The following is a 19,926-nucleotide window of genomic DNA, read 5'->3' as shown; positions in this document are numbered from 1 at the left end:
TTTTCCAGTTTAGTTTTGTGACTCTCCATAACTAAATTCAGCTGTACCTTGAAATTCATTCTTGTCATTATCATAGGAATCCTATGCAATGTTAAATAAACATGAATTGCTTGTGGCCAAGGAAGAGATAGAGAAGGTGGACACTTTACGATACGTTTGGGAAAAACTGTTAGTGCGGGCAAATGAGATTCAGAATGAACTTGTTGCCTTGCAACCAAATTTCAGAGGAGAACTGATCAGCAATGTGAAGAAATTCATTGAAGATTGTAATGAATTTTATGAAAATTACGAAAAGGTAGTAAACAAAACTTTAGTATGAGTGAATCACCACCAATTGTACTTTACTGATGGAAATGTTGCCTTTTTTATAATCTTTTGTTTTACTTCACAATCTATTTTGAAAACCATTCAATGTTAAACCAAATTAAATCATTCGAAATGTGGAATAAAAAGAAATATTATTCTTTGGCAATAATTCTTAATATACATATGTTCTGTAATGATTTCTTGTTGGCAAGCCTTTTGAAACCCTAGCTATCATTGATTTTGTGAATACTTAATTCTTAAACTGTGAATAAATTGAACCTTTAAGTATTATTTTTATTTACTGTACTGCAGGAAGGTCCAATGGTTATAGGCTTAGCACCACAGGATGCCAGTGATAGGCTCATAATTTTTCAGGTATGTTCTCACTATTATAAATGTTTCTCTGTGTGTGGCCTGCAGATTCCTTGGTTTTATGCAATTGAATACTCTGGTTCATTTTGAGCTCTTACAAAAGATTGTAGGTCCCTGGTAGTATCACATTTTAAACAATTTTTGTTCTGTTCATCTGACAAAATGTGGGACTTGACATTAATAGTGTGAGGTGGTGAATGCAGAGTGAGAGGGATTTGGTAAGGTGAAGAAATCAAAGAATCAACATGTTTATCAGTGGCTTCTTAACATAGCCACCTAATTAGTTATAATTTGTGGATTTGATATCCATTTAACAGCTGCAGGTGTGTTCTGGAATTCTGTGGCATAATCTTAACAAAAATTTTTAAAATGTCAAATTAAAGTCAGTTTAGAGCAGGGGAAAAAATGCAACTTAAACTAGATTCCTGCTTGATTGACATCATTGGATGTACTACAGTGATGTGAGGAATAGGAGAGCGGTGGTGTCACGTTCCTGGATGCAATTCAGGAAGCAATTGAGTGAGTTAACCAGATCAGGAGTGGATGAAGTTATGGAGACGTACAGTGTGGAAGCAGGCCTTTTGGCCCACCATTTCCATGCTGACTGTCAAGTACCTATCTACACTAAAACTCTGATAATCTGATGGTTTGGAAATCCCCATGGTCCAGCATCTGCCTCACTAACTACTGATCCCTGTGCTCCCTCCAGTGCTCTGGGTGCCACCCACTCTCTACGCTTGTCGGGTTCATTAGAAAATTTGTAATACTGCTGTACTGTGTAACATGTTTTTAAAAAAAAAAGTGAAGAAATAGTGTTGGAGTATTAGAATCACATCCAACAGTCCAGAAAATCTGCCAGTCTGGCACCACCAAAGTCTTAAGTGGGTTGCACTGATGGAGTTTTACTGTATACTGATCCCATATATCTGTACTTGGTCTGTAGCTGTCTATATGCATGTGCTTGTCTTGATACTTAAATGCTGTGAGAGTACCTGCCTTGACCGCTCACTCAGGCAGTGCATTCCAGTTTTCAGCAACCCTCTGGGTGAGAAAGTTCTTTCTTGCATCCTGTCTAAATCTCTTGCCCCTTAACTTAAACCTATGAACTCTGGTTTTAGACAATCTGCTATGGGGAAAATATTCTCACCATCTACCCCGTCTGTGCCCCTCATAATTTGTCACAACTTTCAACCTCCAAAGAATACAAGCCCAACCTATCAAGTCTCTCCTCATAACTGAAATTCTCCATCCCAAACAACGTCCTGGTGAATCTCCTCTGCACCTTCTCCAATGCAATCACATCCTTCCTACAGTAAGATGACCAGAGCTGTGGCTAACCAGTGTTTTGTGCCATAATATTCTTGCTTTTATATTCTATGCCTGGCTAGTGAATACAGATATCCCATATGCCTTCTTCACCACCTTATCAACCAGTGCTGCCACCTTCCTTGGTCTCTTTGTTTCTTAGTACAATCTAAGGCCCTATCATTCATTGTGTATGTCCTATCCTTAATTGTCCTCTCAAAGTACATCAACTCGTACTTGTCAGGTTTAAGTTCCATCTGCCATTGCTCTGCCCATCTTGCCAATTGATCAATATCATCCTGTATCCGATGATCATCCACCTCTCTTTTAACAATTATTGATTTCTATGTAAACTTATTAAACATACTTCCTACCTTCATACACAAATCATTATTGTACATAAAAAAGATTTAAGTGTACCAGCACTAATCCTGTGGGATACTACTGGTCAGGGGCTTCTTTCCACAAAACAACCCTCCACCATAACTTCTTGCCTCCTATTACCTGGAAATATTTGTATCCAAGTTGTCAACTTGCCTGGATCCAGGACTGTGTAACCTTTTGGACTAGCCTCATGTGAAACCTTGTCAAATGTCTTACTGAAGTCCATGTAGACTACATCTATGACCATACTCTGATCAGTATATTTTGCTACCTCTTTGAGAAAAAAAAATCAATCAAATTGTTCATACAGGATTCTCCTTCCAACAAAACTATGCTGACAATCTTTAATCAATCCCTACCTATCCAAGAGCAGATTAATTCTGCGCCTTGGAAATTTTTCCAATAATTTCCCTGCCACTGATGTTAGACTCACAGCCCTATCACTACCTGGCTTACCCTTGCTGTCCTTCTTAATTGAAAGTGTCACATTTGCTGCCCCACAGTCCTCATCTGTGGCCCAGCAGAGTTAAAAATCTGTTGGGTTGCCAGCAATATATCCCATAGTGGCCTGGGATACATCTCATCTCAACATCCCCTCAGGATTTATTGACCTTTAAGCCTGCTAAATCACCTTATACATCCTTTTTAATTATATCATGTTCTAGAATTTCAACATCTCCTTCCACCACCCACCACCACCCACCCCCCCCCCCCCAAGTCTTCTGACTATACTGTCCTCCTCAGTGAATACGGATGAGAAATATTCACTTAAGACCTCAACTATATCTGGCTTCATGCACAGATTGCCATTTTGGTCCCTAATGGGACCTACTCTTTGCCTGGTTACTCTCTTGCCCTTAATATGCTTTGGGATATTCCTTAGTCTTGGCTGCCAATGATATTTTATGCCCCCCTTTTTTCCCTTCTAATTTTTTTAAGTCCCTCCCTGCACTTTCTCTGGTGCTGAAGGGCCACTTCTGTTTCCAGTTACCTAAATACTGCAGTAGTAGTAGTTCTGCTGTAGTAATCACACTACCTCCTCAATCACTTTGCTTCTGGAGCCTACTCCATTGCATCACTCCTCATACCAGCTTGCAAGTGTGTCCAACTTTGTCAGTCTGTGTGCTTCCTTACGTTACAATGTAACAACTCATTCACCACTCCTAATACTCTCTTCCTTGTACAATTTTATGTCTTCCACTCATGGTCAGCCTCAAATGCAGTTTATTCATCAGATGAACACATGTCATTGCAGTCAATTTTAGGTCTATTCTTTGTCTTCTTCCAGAAGAAGGTAAGACAGAACACTAGGGGGAAGGGAGATGGACATCTACAGCAATAACACTAGTTAATCCTGGCTGTCAATGATGGAGAAGCAGGGAGTTCCCAGCTACTTGGTGACACAATTAATTAAAAGCTATCTCATGTGCCACTCAAGCAAATTATCGTGGTTTTAATAGTGAGCGAGATGTTATCAAAAGCTGAATTCTAGAGGTGAGGGGAGAGTGATTGCCTTTGACAACAAGGTAGCATTTGATGGTAGTAAGAAGGATGGTAAAACTGGTCAAATGGAAACAAAGGTTAAACATGCCATTGGTTCGAATCATATCTGTCAGGAAGGAGGATGGTTATGGTCAGCAGAACTCAATCATCCCAGCACCAGTCCATCACTGCAGAAGTTCCACAGGTTGCAATTGTAGGTCCAGCCATTTTCAACAGCTTCATCAATAACCTTCCGAACATCATAGATGGGGATATGCAGTCATCAACCCTTATAATGGTCAATTTCATTCTCACACCTCAGCAAATGAAGTAGCTCATGCCTGCATTTCTCAAGACCTAGACAACATTCAGACATGGGTTGATTAGTGACAAGTAACACTTATGTCACCAAAGGGCCAGGCAGTGACCCACTACCTCTGACATTTAATGCGATTACTATCACTGAGTCAATATCACCGTCAATATCCCAGCAGCCACCATTCATCACTAGCTCAAGCAAGAGCAGGTCAGATGCTGCGTATCCTCCGGCAAATGATTAAGTCCTGATATCCTGAAGCCTTTCCACCATCTACACGGCGCAAGCCAGGAGTGTGATGGAATAAGCAAAGACAAGGTGAATGGCCACAGTCTTTTTCCCAGGGTAAGGGAGTCTAAAACTAGAGGGCATAAGTTTAAGCCCTTATGCCCTCTAGAAGGGAAAGAGACCCGAGGGTCAAATTTTTTCCACACAGTGGGTGGTGGGTATATGGAACGAGCTGCCACAGGAAGTGGTAGAGGTGGGTACAATTACATTGTCTAAAAAATATTCGGACAGGCTTATGGATAGGAAAGATTTAGAGGGATATGGGCCAAATGTAGGCAGATGGGACTAGCTCAGGAAGGTATCTTGGTTGGCATGGATATGTTGGGCCGACGGGCCTGTTGCCCATCTATATAACTCTATCACTCTAACCTCCATTTGCTCAGATGAGTGTAGTGCCAATAAGAAACTCGACTTCATCCCAGACAAAGCTTCCCTCTTGATTGGCACCCCATCAACCACCCTAAACATTAATTTCCTCTATGGCCAGTGCACAGTGGCTGCAGGGTGTATTATCTACAAAAAGCACTGCAGTTACTCTCCCAGGCTATTGCAAGAGCATCTCTCAACCCATGGCCTTTACTTCCAAGAAAGACAAGAGCATCAAGCACGTGGAACACTGCCATCTATGTGTTCCTTCTCCAAGTTGCACGTCATCCTGATTTGGAAATATTTTGCCACATCTTCTTCATCATTGGGTGTATGTCTTTGAACTCCGTCTCCAACTGTGCCGTGGCAGTACCTTCACCAGAAGCTAACATAGTCAATGAAAATTAAAACACTGCAGATGATGGAAGTCTGAAATAGAAACAGAAAATGCTGAAAACATTCAGCAGGAAAGAGAAACAGTACATAAGTTTAAGCCCTTATGCCCTCTAGAAGGGAAAGATTTAAAGGAAACCTGAGGGGCAAGTTTTTCCACACAGAGGCTAGTAGGTATATGGAATGAGCTGCCACAGGAAGTGGTAGAGGTGGGTACAATTACATTGTTTAAAAAATATTTGGACAGGCTTATGGACAGGAAAGATTTGGAGGGATATGGGCCAAATGCAGGCAGATGGGACGAGCAAGTTTTCAATATTTCAGGTTAAAGACTATTCATCTGTTAACTTTTTTTTCCCCACACATGCTGCTTGACCTGCAGAATGTTTCCAACATTTTCTGCCTTTGTTAATGGAAACTGAGCATTACATTTTTAAGGGCAATTAGGGATGAGAATTGTATGTTGCCTTTGCCAGCAACACCCAAATCCTGAAAATGAGTTAAAAGATTTTTTTAAAAATTTTACTTACGGCGTGGTAACAGGTCTTTCTGGCCCAATGAGTCCACGCTGCCCATTTTAAACCCCAATTAACCTACCTGTACATCTTTGCAATGTGGGAGGAAACCGGAGCACCCAGAGGAAACCCACGCAGACACGGGAGAACGTACAAACTCCTTACAGACAGCGACGGGAATCGAACCCCAATCACTGGCGCTGTAATAGCGTCGTGCTAACCGCTACGCTACCGTGCCGTATCATCATCACTTTTTTGTGAGGATTAATTCTTCTTTTATCTTCAATTAGGCTTTCACACATGCAGCTGCAGTGGGTGGAAGTCACCAATGACAAATGCTCAAAAGAACTTCTGAAAGTGCACGATCACAGGACTTGATCAGGCCTTGCAGTAGCTCATAGATACATTATTTGGTATTTGCACTTTGGTGGGACTAATAAAGCAAAGGGTTAGGTTTTCACCTGTTTGCTCGCAATTAACTAATGAGCGGGAACAAATCCTGTGCTTGGACAGAAGCAGAGAGTTCTCATTGTAGGTTATGGATTTCTTCAAGCTCTGTTCAGATGAATACGTCCTCCACCTGTACCCTGGGCAATGAAGAAGAGCAATGATAGCAAGTGCCATGATTGCAAAGAAAATGCAGAAGCCCAGCTCAAGCATAAGTGTGTTGATGTTTGAGGCTACTGAGAAGTTGAATTCTTTCATACGCAGAGTACCCATTGCAATGAATATCAAATACTCCCAACACAATAAATCTATGCATGCCTGTAGTGTCACCTCGCAGAATCTGCCATGGTGACAGCAGTGAAATACAACTGGTCCATGAGGAATGACGACGAAGGGAAATAGAAATGAGGACTGCACTCAGGGCTACAACCTCACTCAATACCTCTTATACTTTGCCTCCCAATGCTGTATCTACTCTTGAACAAGAGCAGATGGGGGTCATCATTGGTGCTCTCTTCTTCCCACATGCCCAAAAGTTATAAGAATTCACTAGGCAAAGCAGGGATCTGAATAGTCTTGAGTCAAAGAGGTTGCACCACATAGGAGTAGCATAAAAGTAGTTGTACAAGAATGTACAATGGTGTTTTTGAAAATATTTTGTTGACAAGCTTCTATTATATATTTACGTCACACAAATGCTGCTCTTTACATTTTTTTTGCATTTGCAAAGAGCCTTTAAAAGAATTGAGAATCTATTGCTGTCCTACATAAATGTCTTTTGCAGTTGTCCTCTCTAATATGCACTGACAGGTCTGTGAGTAGCCAGGAGACACAAGAGACTTCAGATGCTGGAATCTGGAGCAAAAGAAAACTGCTGGAGGAACTCAGCAGGTTAAGCAGCATCTGTGGAGGCAAAAGGATGGTCAATGCTTCGGGTTGAGGTGTTGACCATCCTTTTGCCTCCACAGATGCTGCTTGACCTGCTGAGTTCCTCCAGCAGTTCGTATTTTGCTCTGTGAGTAGCCAGCTGCTGGTGCTATTGCCATTGCTGGTGCGCTGCCTGTTGCAATTGTTTGGTCACCTTGATTGTCATAAGAGGCTCAAATTAAAGCAACATTAATGGTAACCACAATGATGTGATAGGAAAGACGTCTAAAATGTAGATGAAACCATGCAGTGCAGAAATTCTCAACAAAAGAACTGTGAACAAACTATTTCCCAAGAAGTTGAGAGAAATGAGCATTTTTATTACTATATTTCCCTTGAATAATTGATGTCGCTCTGTTCTCATTAATGATGGGTGTCAGGAAGGCTGGAAAACATAAGAACATTATAAAAACAAGCAAGAGTAGGCCATTTGGCCATTGAGCCAGCTCCACTATACAATAAGATCATGGTTTACCCAGTCTTGGCCTAAACACCACTTTCTTGCTCTCTCCCCATAATCCTTGACTCCCTTGTAGTTTAAGTGTCGGTCAGTCTCCACTTTGAATTTATTCGATGATTCCACCTCCACAGCTTTCTGGTAGGGTTGGTGGGTGGTTGGAAAATTCCAAAGATTCATGACCCTCTGAGAGAAGAAATTGCCACCACTCCATCTTATTCTAAAACCATGCCCCATAGTTGTAGGTACCCCCAATAGGGGAAGCTTTCTCTCAGCATCCACCCTGTCAGTAGAATTTGTAGGTTTCAATAAGATCACTTCTCTTTCTGTTCTCCAGTGAGTATAGACCCAACCTACTCAACCTTTCTTCTGAAGTCAATCCCTTTTTTTCCAGGAATCAACCTAGTGAACCTTCTCCGCATTGCCTCCAATGCAAGCACATTCTTCCTTAAAAATGGGGAACAAAACTGCATGCAGTACTCCAGCTGCAGTGTCACCAGTGCATAGTAAACTTAATTCAAAACTTTCCTACGTTCATACTCCATACCCCTTGCAAAAAAGACCAATGTTTTACTTGCCCTCCTAATTACTTGCTATACCTGCATGCTAACTTATATTTTTGGGACCTTCAGATTGCTTTGCACCAAAAAGTCCTGTTGTGGACCAAGCAGAAGGACTAATAGTAAAGTTTATTGAAAATGTGCTCAAATTGAAGCCCATGGTGTTCATTTAAACACCATTTCCCTGAATGGTTGCTCTCATATAGACCAGTGCACTTGAGTAAACTGGGGAAGTTAGTATGTTGGAATCAACCTGACATAATGGACAAATTCCCTGGTTTGGAACTCTCCACCTGCACTCCACGTGCTCTAGTCCATGTTAAAGTTCAGCCCAAGATCCTTGCAGCCCATTACTACTTCAGGTATTGTTGACCCAGAGTGAATTTCTGATACATTCATTATTTTTTTACGGTTTCACTGCACGACTTATCATTAATGTTTAATACTTGTAAGATTTATGTACACGTGTATTTATACATATGATCTCATTTTGCTGCCAGAATCAATTCGACAACCTGTTTCGGAAGTACATCACGTACACAGGTGGTGAAGAACTGTTTGGTCTGCCCGTCACTGAATATCCTCAGTTGCTAGAAATAAAGAAACAATTGACTTTACTCCAGAAGCTATACGGCTTGTACAATAACGTGATCAATACTGTGAACAGTTACTATGACATCTTGTGGTCAGAGGTCAACATCGAAAAAATCAACAGTGAGCTTATGGAATTTCAGATAAGGTAATGCTTACGATTTGAGAAGTTGCTCTTTGTTGACATTGATACTTGAAAATTGTCATTTTTGTTATTTTCAATTTGGATGTGAATATGGGTTAAACTAAAATATTTCCAAGGCCACTAATATTCTATATCCTATAATACTGAGAGAGATGCTGCTCTGTCAGGGATGAATCCAGTGATGCATTGACTCATGATTCTATGGGGTGAGACTGCCGAGAGAGCTTGTCACCAAGAGGAGTCTCTGGGCTGGGGAGAGCTGTGCAACCAGAGAGAAGAGGAGACAGCAATTCCATCACATCCAACAGATGGTAATGAGAGAAACCACTCTCCCAACTGGCCCAACACCAGCCTTCAAAGGCAGCCTCTGCACACTGAGCTGCAGAATGATGCATTGTTGGAGGAGCATCAGCAGGTCAGGGATCTGCGCCAGGTTCCTGGTGCACCAGCAGCAAGGGCAGAGTTTCAAGCCAGATTCTGGGCATAGCAGCTTGCAGCCCGAAAGGATGTATTTTATTTTAAAGTGTAGGAGGGTATGTATCTATGTGTGTTTGCTTTGGCTGAGCAAGAGCACTGTAATGAATCAGCACTCTGTGGGGTAGTGCTACACTGGATACCAGTGTAATTTTAAATTAATGAACAGTTTAAAGAGCTCCATAAGTTTTTGTTACATTTTAATTTGTAGCATACTTGAAGACAAAGGCTCAAATGAATTGATTATGTAGCTGTATGTGGACTGCATCTGAATTGAAAGCTGCACAGCTAGATTTAGAGAGTGGTACCAAATAGTTACTGACCAAATTAAAGAATTTATTTTTTTTGAAGGGAATCTCAGAACGCCTCTGGTTTTAAAACTTTACCCACTTGCTGTTAGGTTTTATTTTTCTCTGACTGCTGATTTGTGTTTTTCAGCCTTTATGCTGCTGCATAAAGTATAAATTCCCCATTGCTCCATCAGATGAAATCAGCATCATGGTTGTCCTCAGCAATCAAGTCAATGTTCTCATTTTTGGTGTCATGCCAAGAGATTCAGTAGCTCATATTTCAAAATACCATAAGGGGCTCTTCTCCATGAAAATGCATTATTCCAATTATTATTTTGGTTAGGAAGCTTTTCAACATATCCCACTGTATAGTAAATATATATTCTGAGGAAACTTTATGGAAATTTTATCAGTTTTTGATTTGTGGCATGCTGCTTTGCATCTCCCAATTTGGGGTGAGTTGTGGTCAGTTGGAAAATGATGCAGGTGGATGCACAAACGTCCCATATGTGCTCCAAAAAAGTAAAGATGTCCAATTCCGCAACCCCCCCCCCCCCCCAAGTCCCCAAGTCCTGTAAGGTGTCTGATAAATGCACATCCTTGACTCCAAAAGACTGCCTGAGAGGAAAAGTGCTTCATCCACCAACGCTAACGTCCATTGTTGGATCATCAGCAAAATTAAACTAAGATGAGTTACGCACAGCTAAGGTCTGCGATGCCATAAGAAACCAGCAACAATTATAAACTTATCTTTGAATGCTCCATACCTTTCTTCAATCTGTATTGCAATTACTTGTACTTCAGGTGTCGCAAGCTTCCTCGTGCTTTGAAAGAATGGCAAGCATACCTGGACTTGAAGCAAACTGTTGAGGATTTTAATGAATGCTGTCCACTGTTAGAGCACATGTCCAACAAAGCTATGATGCTACGGCATTGGAAGCGAATTGCAGAAACCACAGGGCATAGCTTTGACGTAGAAAGTGAAATGTTCAAGTTGAGAAACATTATGGAAGCCTCAATACTGAAATACAAAGAAGAAATTGAGGTATTTGTTTTAAGTTAAACCACGGAATGCTTTTGCAAGATGTGTAACCTAAATGGAATAATGTGAATTATTAATAGTCACTATAATGTATTGCTTTCTTCAAATATAAACATCATTGATACTTCACAACTTATAGATTATTGAGTTCAAATGGAGATCTCTTTTAAGATGCAAACGATATTAAGAAGTTATATACCTGTACTTGTTTATTGAAAGTCTGTCCTCTCGATTTGCTTAATTATCTTTTTATTGAGGCATCAGATTTTACAAAAGAAAAAATGAATGTGTGGGATAACTCCAGTTCTAGTCTAAAGTTAGTTGGAACAGGATTCAGCAAAGTCAATTCTTTAGCTTTTATATTAAAAAAAGAATAAACTATTGTGCCAAAATTCTAAAAGCAGTGTGTTGTTAAGCTTGGATTGTGCCATGTCTCTCAAAACCTGAACATTCTTAAGTGCACTCTTGGACTTTCATTATCTGGCACACACGTCATTCATGAAAACAAAAGCAGAGAGTGCAGGAAACACTGAGCAGGTCAGGCAACATATGTAGAAAGAGAAACTGTTGGCATTTAAAATTGAAGATCCTTTACTAGAACCAGAGAAAATAAAATAGTTTTAACTTCCTGAGAGGTTGCGGTGAATGGAGAAAACAAAGGGAATATCTCGAGTTGGGTGGGACCAGAAATGCCTGATAAGATGTTGAAGATGCCATCTGGTTGATGAGGGAAGTGAGAAAGAGAACAAACAAAGGGACATGTGCTCCCAGACCTGCTGATTGTTTCCAGCGTTTCTGTTTATGTTTCAGATTTCTAGCGTCTGCAGTTCTTTGATTTTCATCACTAGCATTAGAACTGTTTCCGATATTTAAATCACATCTAAACTACAGAATATTAAAGCATTCATCATGTCATTATTCATATTTGAATAAGAAATTTTGAGTTCATGACTAATCATTTGTATATAGTCTGCACTTGTTCCTTACACACAAACAAGGTCTTTCAGTTGCGAGTATCACGATGAGAACAGTCTCTGTTTGTTGGTTTATTGCAGGATATTTGCATTAGTGCAGTGAAAGAGAAAGACATTGAGCAGAAATTAAAACAGGTTATAGCAGAATGGGATGGCAAAACATTCACTTTTGCCAGTTTCAAAACACGTGGTGAACTTCTGCTGAGAGGGGACAGTACATCGGAAATCATTGCCAATATGGAGGACGGTTTGATGGTCCTGGGTTCACTGATGAGTAACAGGTTAGTTATGTACACATATCATAATTTTGCTTCAGATTAGTTGGCTGTTGATTACAGAGACAGATTTTCATCAATTGATGTAGATTACTTTCAAGCAATGTTTAATGAAGGCAAATCTTTCTGTTTAAATTAGCTTTATCTTTTAAAAAATGTCGATACAATAGGCAGTATAGAAAATGAATTGTACAAATATGGTTCATTTTGGGTAAAGGTTGTATTGTATTCTTATTTCATGGCAGGTACAATACCCCATTCAAGGCACAGATTCAGAAATGGGTTCACAATCTGTCTAACACAACTGATATTATTGAGAACTGGATGACTGTACAGAATCTGTGGATTTATTTGGAGGCAGTTTTTGTAGGTGGAGATATTGCTAAACAACTCCCAAAGGTATGGAAGTGGCTGGGAGGAGTTGTACTTAAATCATAAGATGTTCCAGGTTGAAGACAATTGTTAGGACTTCTCTTTTCAGTATGAAACTTTACCTTTGAAACCTGCCAAATTGATGAAAGTGCTAGATCTGATTTCTAAGGAATGTGGGTTCTGGAATACAGTAAAAGATATTTGTTTTAATGTATATATGTTTTTTGCCACTTTACTTCACCATTCCACTCCCATTTTGACCTTTCTGTTTGTGGCCTTCTGTACTATTGCAACAAGGTCGAACGTAAGTTTTAGGAATAACGTATCATCTTCGTCTGGGCACGTTACAGCCCACAGGACTCAATATCGAATTCACCAACTTCAGATAACTCACTCTTTCTTTCTGTTTGTCTCAGAACTGGCCATTTTTGCCTGGCATTGTTTGGCTCTGTTTTTTATTTGTATAGTCTGGCCTGAAGAGCATGTCCCACATTAGCAACACATTACACAGACAAATAAGCTTAATCCAATTTTAACTGTCACATTAACTTATCTGGTCTCACCCTATCAGAGATGTACCCTTTGTTCTATCATCCCTCTCTCCTTCCTTCTCTGCTACCTTAAACTAATTTGTTTTCTCTCCTTCCTAGTTCTGACGAAGCGTACTAGACCTGAAATATTAACTGTCTCTCTTTCCAGAGATGCTGCCTGACCTGCTGAGTATTTCCATCATTTTCCATGTTTATTTCTGACTTCCAGTGTCTGCGTTTTTAAAAAAAAATTCTCCTTTATCTGCTCCATGGGGAGAAATTATAATGGAGAGGATACAATCTTCAGTTACACTCTGCAGCAGCATAGATCTCTGCTATGTCATGTCAGTGTGCTACCTGTACAGATTATTAACTTCCAACATATTGGGGTAGAAATTGATAACTGTTGTTTAATTTATTTGAGCTTAATCTAGACATAGAGCATTCTAATTTACCATTGGCATGCACCACAAACATCAGTGTCATTGATAAATGTTGCAGATACTTTTGTAAGCATTCAAAGGACTGTCTAAAGGTGGCTTAGGATGCTCTTAAAATATAAATTAACTCCTTTTGGAAAAACCTGTCAAACAATATTGCTCATGTCCTGCCTACTTGGCATGCAAAACAAAGTTTTTTTTTTACTGTACCTCAGTACATGTGACAATAATAAACCAATTTACTAATTCAATTTACTTTAAGCTACTTCAATATTTTTGGTAAGTCATTAGAAATAAAGTGTGTATAAAGCTTAAAAATCAGACGAAAAATAAGTGACGAGGAACTATAGTGTCAATCATAGAAAGCTCAAGAAAGTTAAGTTGCAAACAGGAAATGTTAAGGGAGTACATTGGACAATTGGAAGGTGAGTTGCAAAGATTATGTACATCAGGAACAAGAGAAGATAACAGGTTTACCAGTGACAATGTCTATGGATAAGGAAGTGGCAATGTACTAACTTGCTATTTTACCATTGATTTTTCCTTTGTCATTCTGCTTTGACTCAAGGAAGCCAAACGTTTTTCAAACATTGACAAATCCTGGGTGAAGATCATGACTCGGGCTCATGAGACCCCAAATGTGGTGCATTGCTGTGTAGGCGATGAAACCATGGGACAACTTTTACCACATTTACTAGAACAACTGGAAATCTGTCAGAAGTCTTTGACAGGGTAAGTCTTTAACCTATTGAGCTGCCATCATCTGAGGTGTTATGGACAGAACTGTTTCCATTCATACTGATTCAGACCCGATCTTTAATTTTAAAACCTGACTTAGTTCTTTGATATGTCTGAAACAATTACATTATAGTGTTTTGTTGTAATTTTGCAAGCTTAGTTCGGTTATTGTGTCCATAGCTTTTGTGACACCAGTAACATTATTTCATTTAAATTTTAGATGTTAAAATAAATAAACACTGTACTGCAAAACATTTCTATTGGTTTCCTCTAGTTGAGCTAAAAGTTATTTAATTTTAATCCTCGCATTGTGAAAATGCAGGTTAAATGGTGTGGTTGTCTTTGTTATCACTTTGTCTGCCTATTGGCTATTGCTTTATCTTCCACTTACAGGTATCTTGAAAAGAAAAGGCTGCTTTTTCCTCGGTTCTTTTTTGTATCTGATCCAGCCCTCCTTGAAATCCTTGGTCAGGCTTCAGATTCCCATACCATCCAAGCACACCTGCTGAATGTTTTTGATAACATCAAAACTGTCCGCTTCCATGACCGGGTAAGGTGAAGAACCAGGGAATTGAAATTATATGTTTATGATTCAATGTAAAAAGAAATATTAAGGTTAACTTCCTTTTTTGTCATCTCTGGGACAGTGTATATGGGAAGTGCAGGAAGCATAATACCAGGTGTTCAATGAAGGCTGCTAATGTCCTGCTCATTCTCCAAATGAACTGAAAATTGAGCAGCTTCCAGTTTGCACGTGGTCAGGTCTTAGGAAATTAGACCCGACATCTTGCTGAGAAGTGGCAATTGAGGCTTAGGACAGCAACGATCCTACAGTGATCAGCACAATTTGAAATTCATTATTTCTGAGCCATTAACTTATTAAGCTAATAAGACTTGTTACGTTGCATTGAAATTAAGACTTGGGATATGGTACTGTAGCAAGTTGGATACATTATAGAGTCAGTATGTCTTTATCAACAGGTGTATGATCGTATTTTGGCTGTGTCTTCACGTGAGGGTGAAATAATTGAACTGGATAAACCTGTTATGGCAGAAGGAAATGTAGAGGTCTGGCTAAATGCTTTACTTTTGGAATCTCAGAAATCACTCCATCTGGTCATCCGTTCTGCATCTATGAGCATTCAGGACACTACTTTCCAACTGACTGAGTTCCTTAATTATTATCCAGCACAGGTATACTTCTAATTAAAACATTGCAATGTATTCTCTGTTTATTTGCATTTGAGATACGGACTTGGTACCTACACCATTTCATTATGAAGACGTATCTATTGTTAGTTATCCCTTTCCTGTAAATTTTGTCTTAGAAAAGTCATATAATCAAGAACCCATTGATATTTTATGAGGATTCATTCAATACATTTGTTTTTATGTTGCTTTTTTACAATTCTCTTTTTAAAATATGATTAGAAATTATTGAATACTTCTAAATGTACAGGTTGATCTCCAAATTTGTAGCAGTTTGTTGATTCCTTTTTAAACTGCTCGCAATTGAACCTGGAGTCTTATGATAGAGTTAATGCTTTTATGCATCAAAACAGGGTTTTATTCAAGGTAAAAATTACAATTTTCTATTGTTCTAAGAACAAAATGGGTCATATTTATTTAAATGTAAGCATTAGAGGTAAACTGGCCTATTTTGAGTGTATTATGTTGAATAAGAACACTATCAATGTCAGATTGTATCAAACTACAGACTTTTTTTCTTTCTAAAGGTTGGGTTGCTTGGAATTCAAATGATTTGGACAAGAGATTCTGAAGAAGCATTAACCAATGCCAAGTACGACCGAAAGATTATGCAACAAACCAATCAATCATTCTTAGAATTGCTGAATACCTTAATTGACATGACAACGAAAGACTTGAGTGCTATGGATCGTGTGAAATACGAGACTCTTATCACTATTCATGTGCACCAGCGAGATATCTTTGATGACCTGGTAGGAATTAAGTTAAATAATGAGCCTCTCTATTAACTCGTAATAATTACATTTTGTTTGCTTAAAGGTTTTGGAAAAGTAAGTTGAATCATCAAAATCTTGTTTGATGAGTGTTTGACAATGAACAAATCCTCAGCAGTGGTTATCCAGTTTAATCTGTTTTTTATTCTTTATTTTAGAAAATGCATGCATTTGGAAAGCAGAATCCAGCTAACATGATTAACAAAATAATATAAACCAGGATTTAAAATTGTAACAGCAGAACATTCTGAAACATTTTTTTGTAATATTTTTACAATATAGTTTTATAATCTAGTTTATTTCCAACTCATGAAGATGATATTTAATGGGATACGAAAAGTTCTTTGTATTTGAACATTAATCTGCAGGTTTGATTCACCATTCAGTGATCTAAAATCTGGAAAATAAAATAAGTTAATTTCAGTATAAACAGTCTTAATCTCCTTGTCTTAATGTTGAAAATTATGTGAACAGATATTGGTTATCAAGCCCCTTGAGTCTGCTTTGCTTTTCAATAAAATATTGGCTGATGTACAACGTAGCTCCCTATCTGCCTTTTACCAATATTCTGGGCACTGTTATTAAACAACAATCAATTTAACTCAGCCTTGAAACTTTTGATTAGCCTAGTATATATAGCCTATTCCTATGCAAATTTCCAGGTTTAAGCTGTGCTCTCTATGGAAAAATTGATTGCTGGATTCTCCTTCTTGTTAAACTGAATGTTTAAAACAAAAAGGGCTCAAGATTTTCAAGATTTGAAAGCTTGTAATATCCTCTGCTAAATCTTTTATGGTGTTTGGGTCAGAAATGTTTGGAAGAACAAGGTCCTTAATTTCCTGGGGAAATTGTATCTTTACTTGAAGTAATCAGGTTGGACCTGTGGTTTTAACTGCTATCTGATTAATTTTTAACAGAAAATAATTTGTACCCTTTGAATGATAACTAAAAGCTCGTATTTGGTCACTTCTTTGTGCATGTTGAGCACCCACAGGAAATATCAGTCCTGATGTAATACTCAGCTGGAGTATTCCCTTGTCTGACTGAAGAAGGGATATCTTATTAACGTCAGTGTGGCCAACACACAAGAAGGCAGATCCTCTTTTCCTCCTCTTTGTGGCTCAGTCCCTCATTCTTGCCACTTTTAAGTAATCACCTCTGAGCTGTATTCTCAACTTAGACTCACGGTGATCCAACACAGGAGCGCGAGGAGGAGGAAAAGAGGAATTGTAGTTGGGAGAGCCTAACCCCAAGGATATGCCTTGCAGTTGCTCTATTTAAGGATAATAATGTGCCTGAGGGTTTGTTGGAAAGTTGCATGTTGATTGTTGAACTTTAGTTGAGGGGCTGGGACAATGCTGAAAGAACTCATTTTGCAGAGTTGGGTGAGAATACAGTTAGTTACTTAAAAGTAGCAAGACCTGAGGGACTTAGACTCATGGTGATTCAACACAGGAGCCACAAAGAGGAGGAAAAGAGGAACTGCAGTCTGGAGAGTCTAACCCTATGAGTCTTGAGGGAAAGATGTTCCGGTTCTTTGAGGAGGTTTGCTGGTTGATTACAGCATGTGTGCAATTCTCATGAACTGTTCTCTCTCTTCATGTACATTTCTGGGAAAATCAGTGCGATTCATAGCTTATGCACACAGATACTTCTTGCCTGAAAACTCTGTTCCTAAGGCACTGAGTCTACCAAGCATGACTGCATCATGTAGCATCATTTTAACACTATTTTGTGAGCAATACAATTTCTAGCCCCTGTTATTTTCTCCATTTCAGAGTTAAAGATATAGAAGTAGCCAAGATCAATTTCTGGTTTCTGAAATATCTTTGTTTTGCAGTGTCGTCTGCACGTCAAAAGTCGCACAGATTTTGAATGGCTGAAACAATGCAGATTTTATTTTAATGAGGACTCCGACAGGATGCTAATCAATATTACAGATGTTGGATTCGTGTATCAGAATGAGTTCCTGGGTTGCACAGACAGATTGGTTATAACGCCACTTACTGACAGGTGAGAAACTGGAAAGCTTGACACTGCTATGTTTATTAAGCTTTTTTAATTCATGGGAGGTGGAAGTTGCTGATAATACATTTACTGGCCATCCCTAATTCCCATGGAGAATGTGCTAGTAAGCTACAGCCAGTCTATGGGGCAAAGTTCTTGAATGTAAGAAGTTCCAAGATTTGGATTTAGTGATATTGAAGCAACTGAGAAATTACTTCGGTCAGGAGGGAACTTTGAATTGGTAGTCCCTTGTGTTTGCTAATCCTATGTATCCTGATGATAAAGGTTTCATGTTTTTGAGGACTGAAATAAAAATAGAAAATACTCGAAGACCTTGCAGTTCAGGCGTCATCAATGGAAAGAGAAACAGAGTTTAGAATTTGAGGTCTGAGACCCTTTGCCAGAATAATAACTCTTATTCGGGTTTCATCTTTTGAAAGTAGTGTCAGATGAGCCTTGGTGAGTTGTTGGAGTACTTATAGAACATAGAATAGTACGGCACAGGAACAGACCCTTCAGCCCACGTTGTTGTGCCGATCTAACTAAACTAGTAATTAAACACCTAACTAAACTAATCCCTTCTGCCTCCACAATGTCCATAATCCTCCATTCTCTGCACATTCGTATGCCTGTCTAAGAGCCTCTTAAATGCCTCATTTGTATTTGCCTCAACTACCACCCCTGGCAGCGCATACCAGGCACCCACCACTCTCTGTGTAGTAAAAAGAACTTGCCCTGCACATCTCCTTTGAACTTCACCCCCCACCTTAAGTGCACACCCTCTAGTATTAGGCATTTCGATCCTGGGTAAAAGGTACCGACTGTTTACTCTGTATATGCCTCTTGTAATCTTATAAACTTCTATCAGGTCTCCCCTCAGTTTCTGCTGCTCCAGAGAAAACAACCCAAGTTTGTTCAACTTCTCCATATAGTACATGCCTTCTGATCCAGGCAGCATCCTGGTAAGCCTCTTCTGCGCCCTTTCCAAAGCCTCCACATCCTGCTTATAATGGGGCAACCAGAATTGAATGCAATACTCCAGATGTGGCCTAACCAGACTTTTATAAAGTTGCAATGTAATTTTCTGAATCTTGAACTCAAAGCCTCAACTAATAAAGGCAAGCATGCCATTTGCCTTCTTTCCCACCCTATCAACTTGTGCAGCCACTTCTTGTAGGTGGTAACCACTGTTTGTCATCAAGTGGGTCTGCATGTTGTAGAGTTTCTTAAGTGATGTTTGCCTTGCACTTATCCTGCTATTTCCAGAACTTTATTTAATTTGAGTATTCAGATTGCACTTTATCCATTTCTCAGTAATATTTGATAGCATACTGCAACTTACTTTTGAGAGCAAAATCAAAGTCAAGTTTGTTGTCATACGCACAAGTACACGTGTGCGCAGGTGCAATGAAAAACTTGCAGCAGCATCAAAGGCATATAGTATCATATAAGCAGCATTCACAAGGAAAACATAAATAATTTTTACACAAAAGAACACAAAAACAAAACAAAGTCCATTTTAGTGCAAAGTGATCAGAATGGTCAAGGTGTTGCTAAACTGTAATGATTTGGGCTTTGCCGGTTGGTTCAAGAACCGAATGGTTGAAGGGAAGTAGCTATCCTTGAACCTGGTGGTGTGGGACTTCAGACTTCTGTACCTCCTGCCCAATGGTAGCTGCGAAAAGATGGCATGACCCAGATGGTGGGAATCCTTGATGATAGATGTTGCCTTCTTGAGGCAGCGCCTCCTGTAGGTACTACCGATGGTGGGGAGGGATGTACCCGTGATGTATTAGGCTGAGTCCACTTCTCTCTGCAGCTTCTTATGTTTCTGTGCATTCGAATCGCCGTACCAGACCATTGTCACTCATTGGATTGTAATCTGAGGTCATTCACTGAGGTCCTGATGAGGGACTGGATTTCACAAGTCAGTGTCATTGTGAAATTT

At 39.3% G+C, this 19,926-nt stretch overlaps 1 protein-coding gene across 1 annotated transcript in view; it reads left to right on the top strand.

Moving 5' to 3' along the window:
* Positions 1-19,926, top strand: part of dnah5 (dynein, axonemal, heavy chain 5) — a 176,787-nt gene that overhangs the window by 60,075 nt on the left and 96,786 nt on the right. Inside the window, 11 exon segments of the mRNA XM_052016973.1 lie at positions 77-295; positions 619-681; positions 8,619-8,857; positions 10,423-10,663; positions 11,716-11,915; positions 12,155-12,308; positions 13,820-13,983; positions 14,383-14,539; positions 14,971-15,183; positions 15,726-15,950; positions 17,812-17,984. Of these exon segments, the coding sequence (XP_051872933.1) occupies positions 77-295; positions 619-681; positions 8,619-8,857; positions 10,423-10,663; positions 11,716-11,915; positions 12,155-12,308; positions 13,820-13,983; positions 14,383-14,539; positions 14,971-15,183; positions 15,726-15,950; positions 17,812-17,984 (2,048 nt within the window).

The sequence above is a fragment of the Pristis pectinata genome, chromosome 5, assembly GCF_009764475.1.
Source record: "Pristis pectinata isolate sPriPec2 chromosome 5, sPriPec2.1.pri, whole genome shotgun sequence".
In the NCBI taxonomy this organism is placed as follows: Eukaryota; Metazoa; Chordata; class Chondrichthyes; order Rhinopristiformes; family Pristidae; genus Pristis; species Pristis pectinata.
Note: the sequence above shows the minus strand (reverse complement) of the source record. Positions and strands in the feature narration are given on the sequence as shown.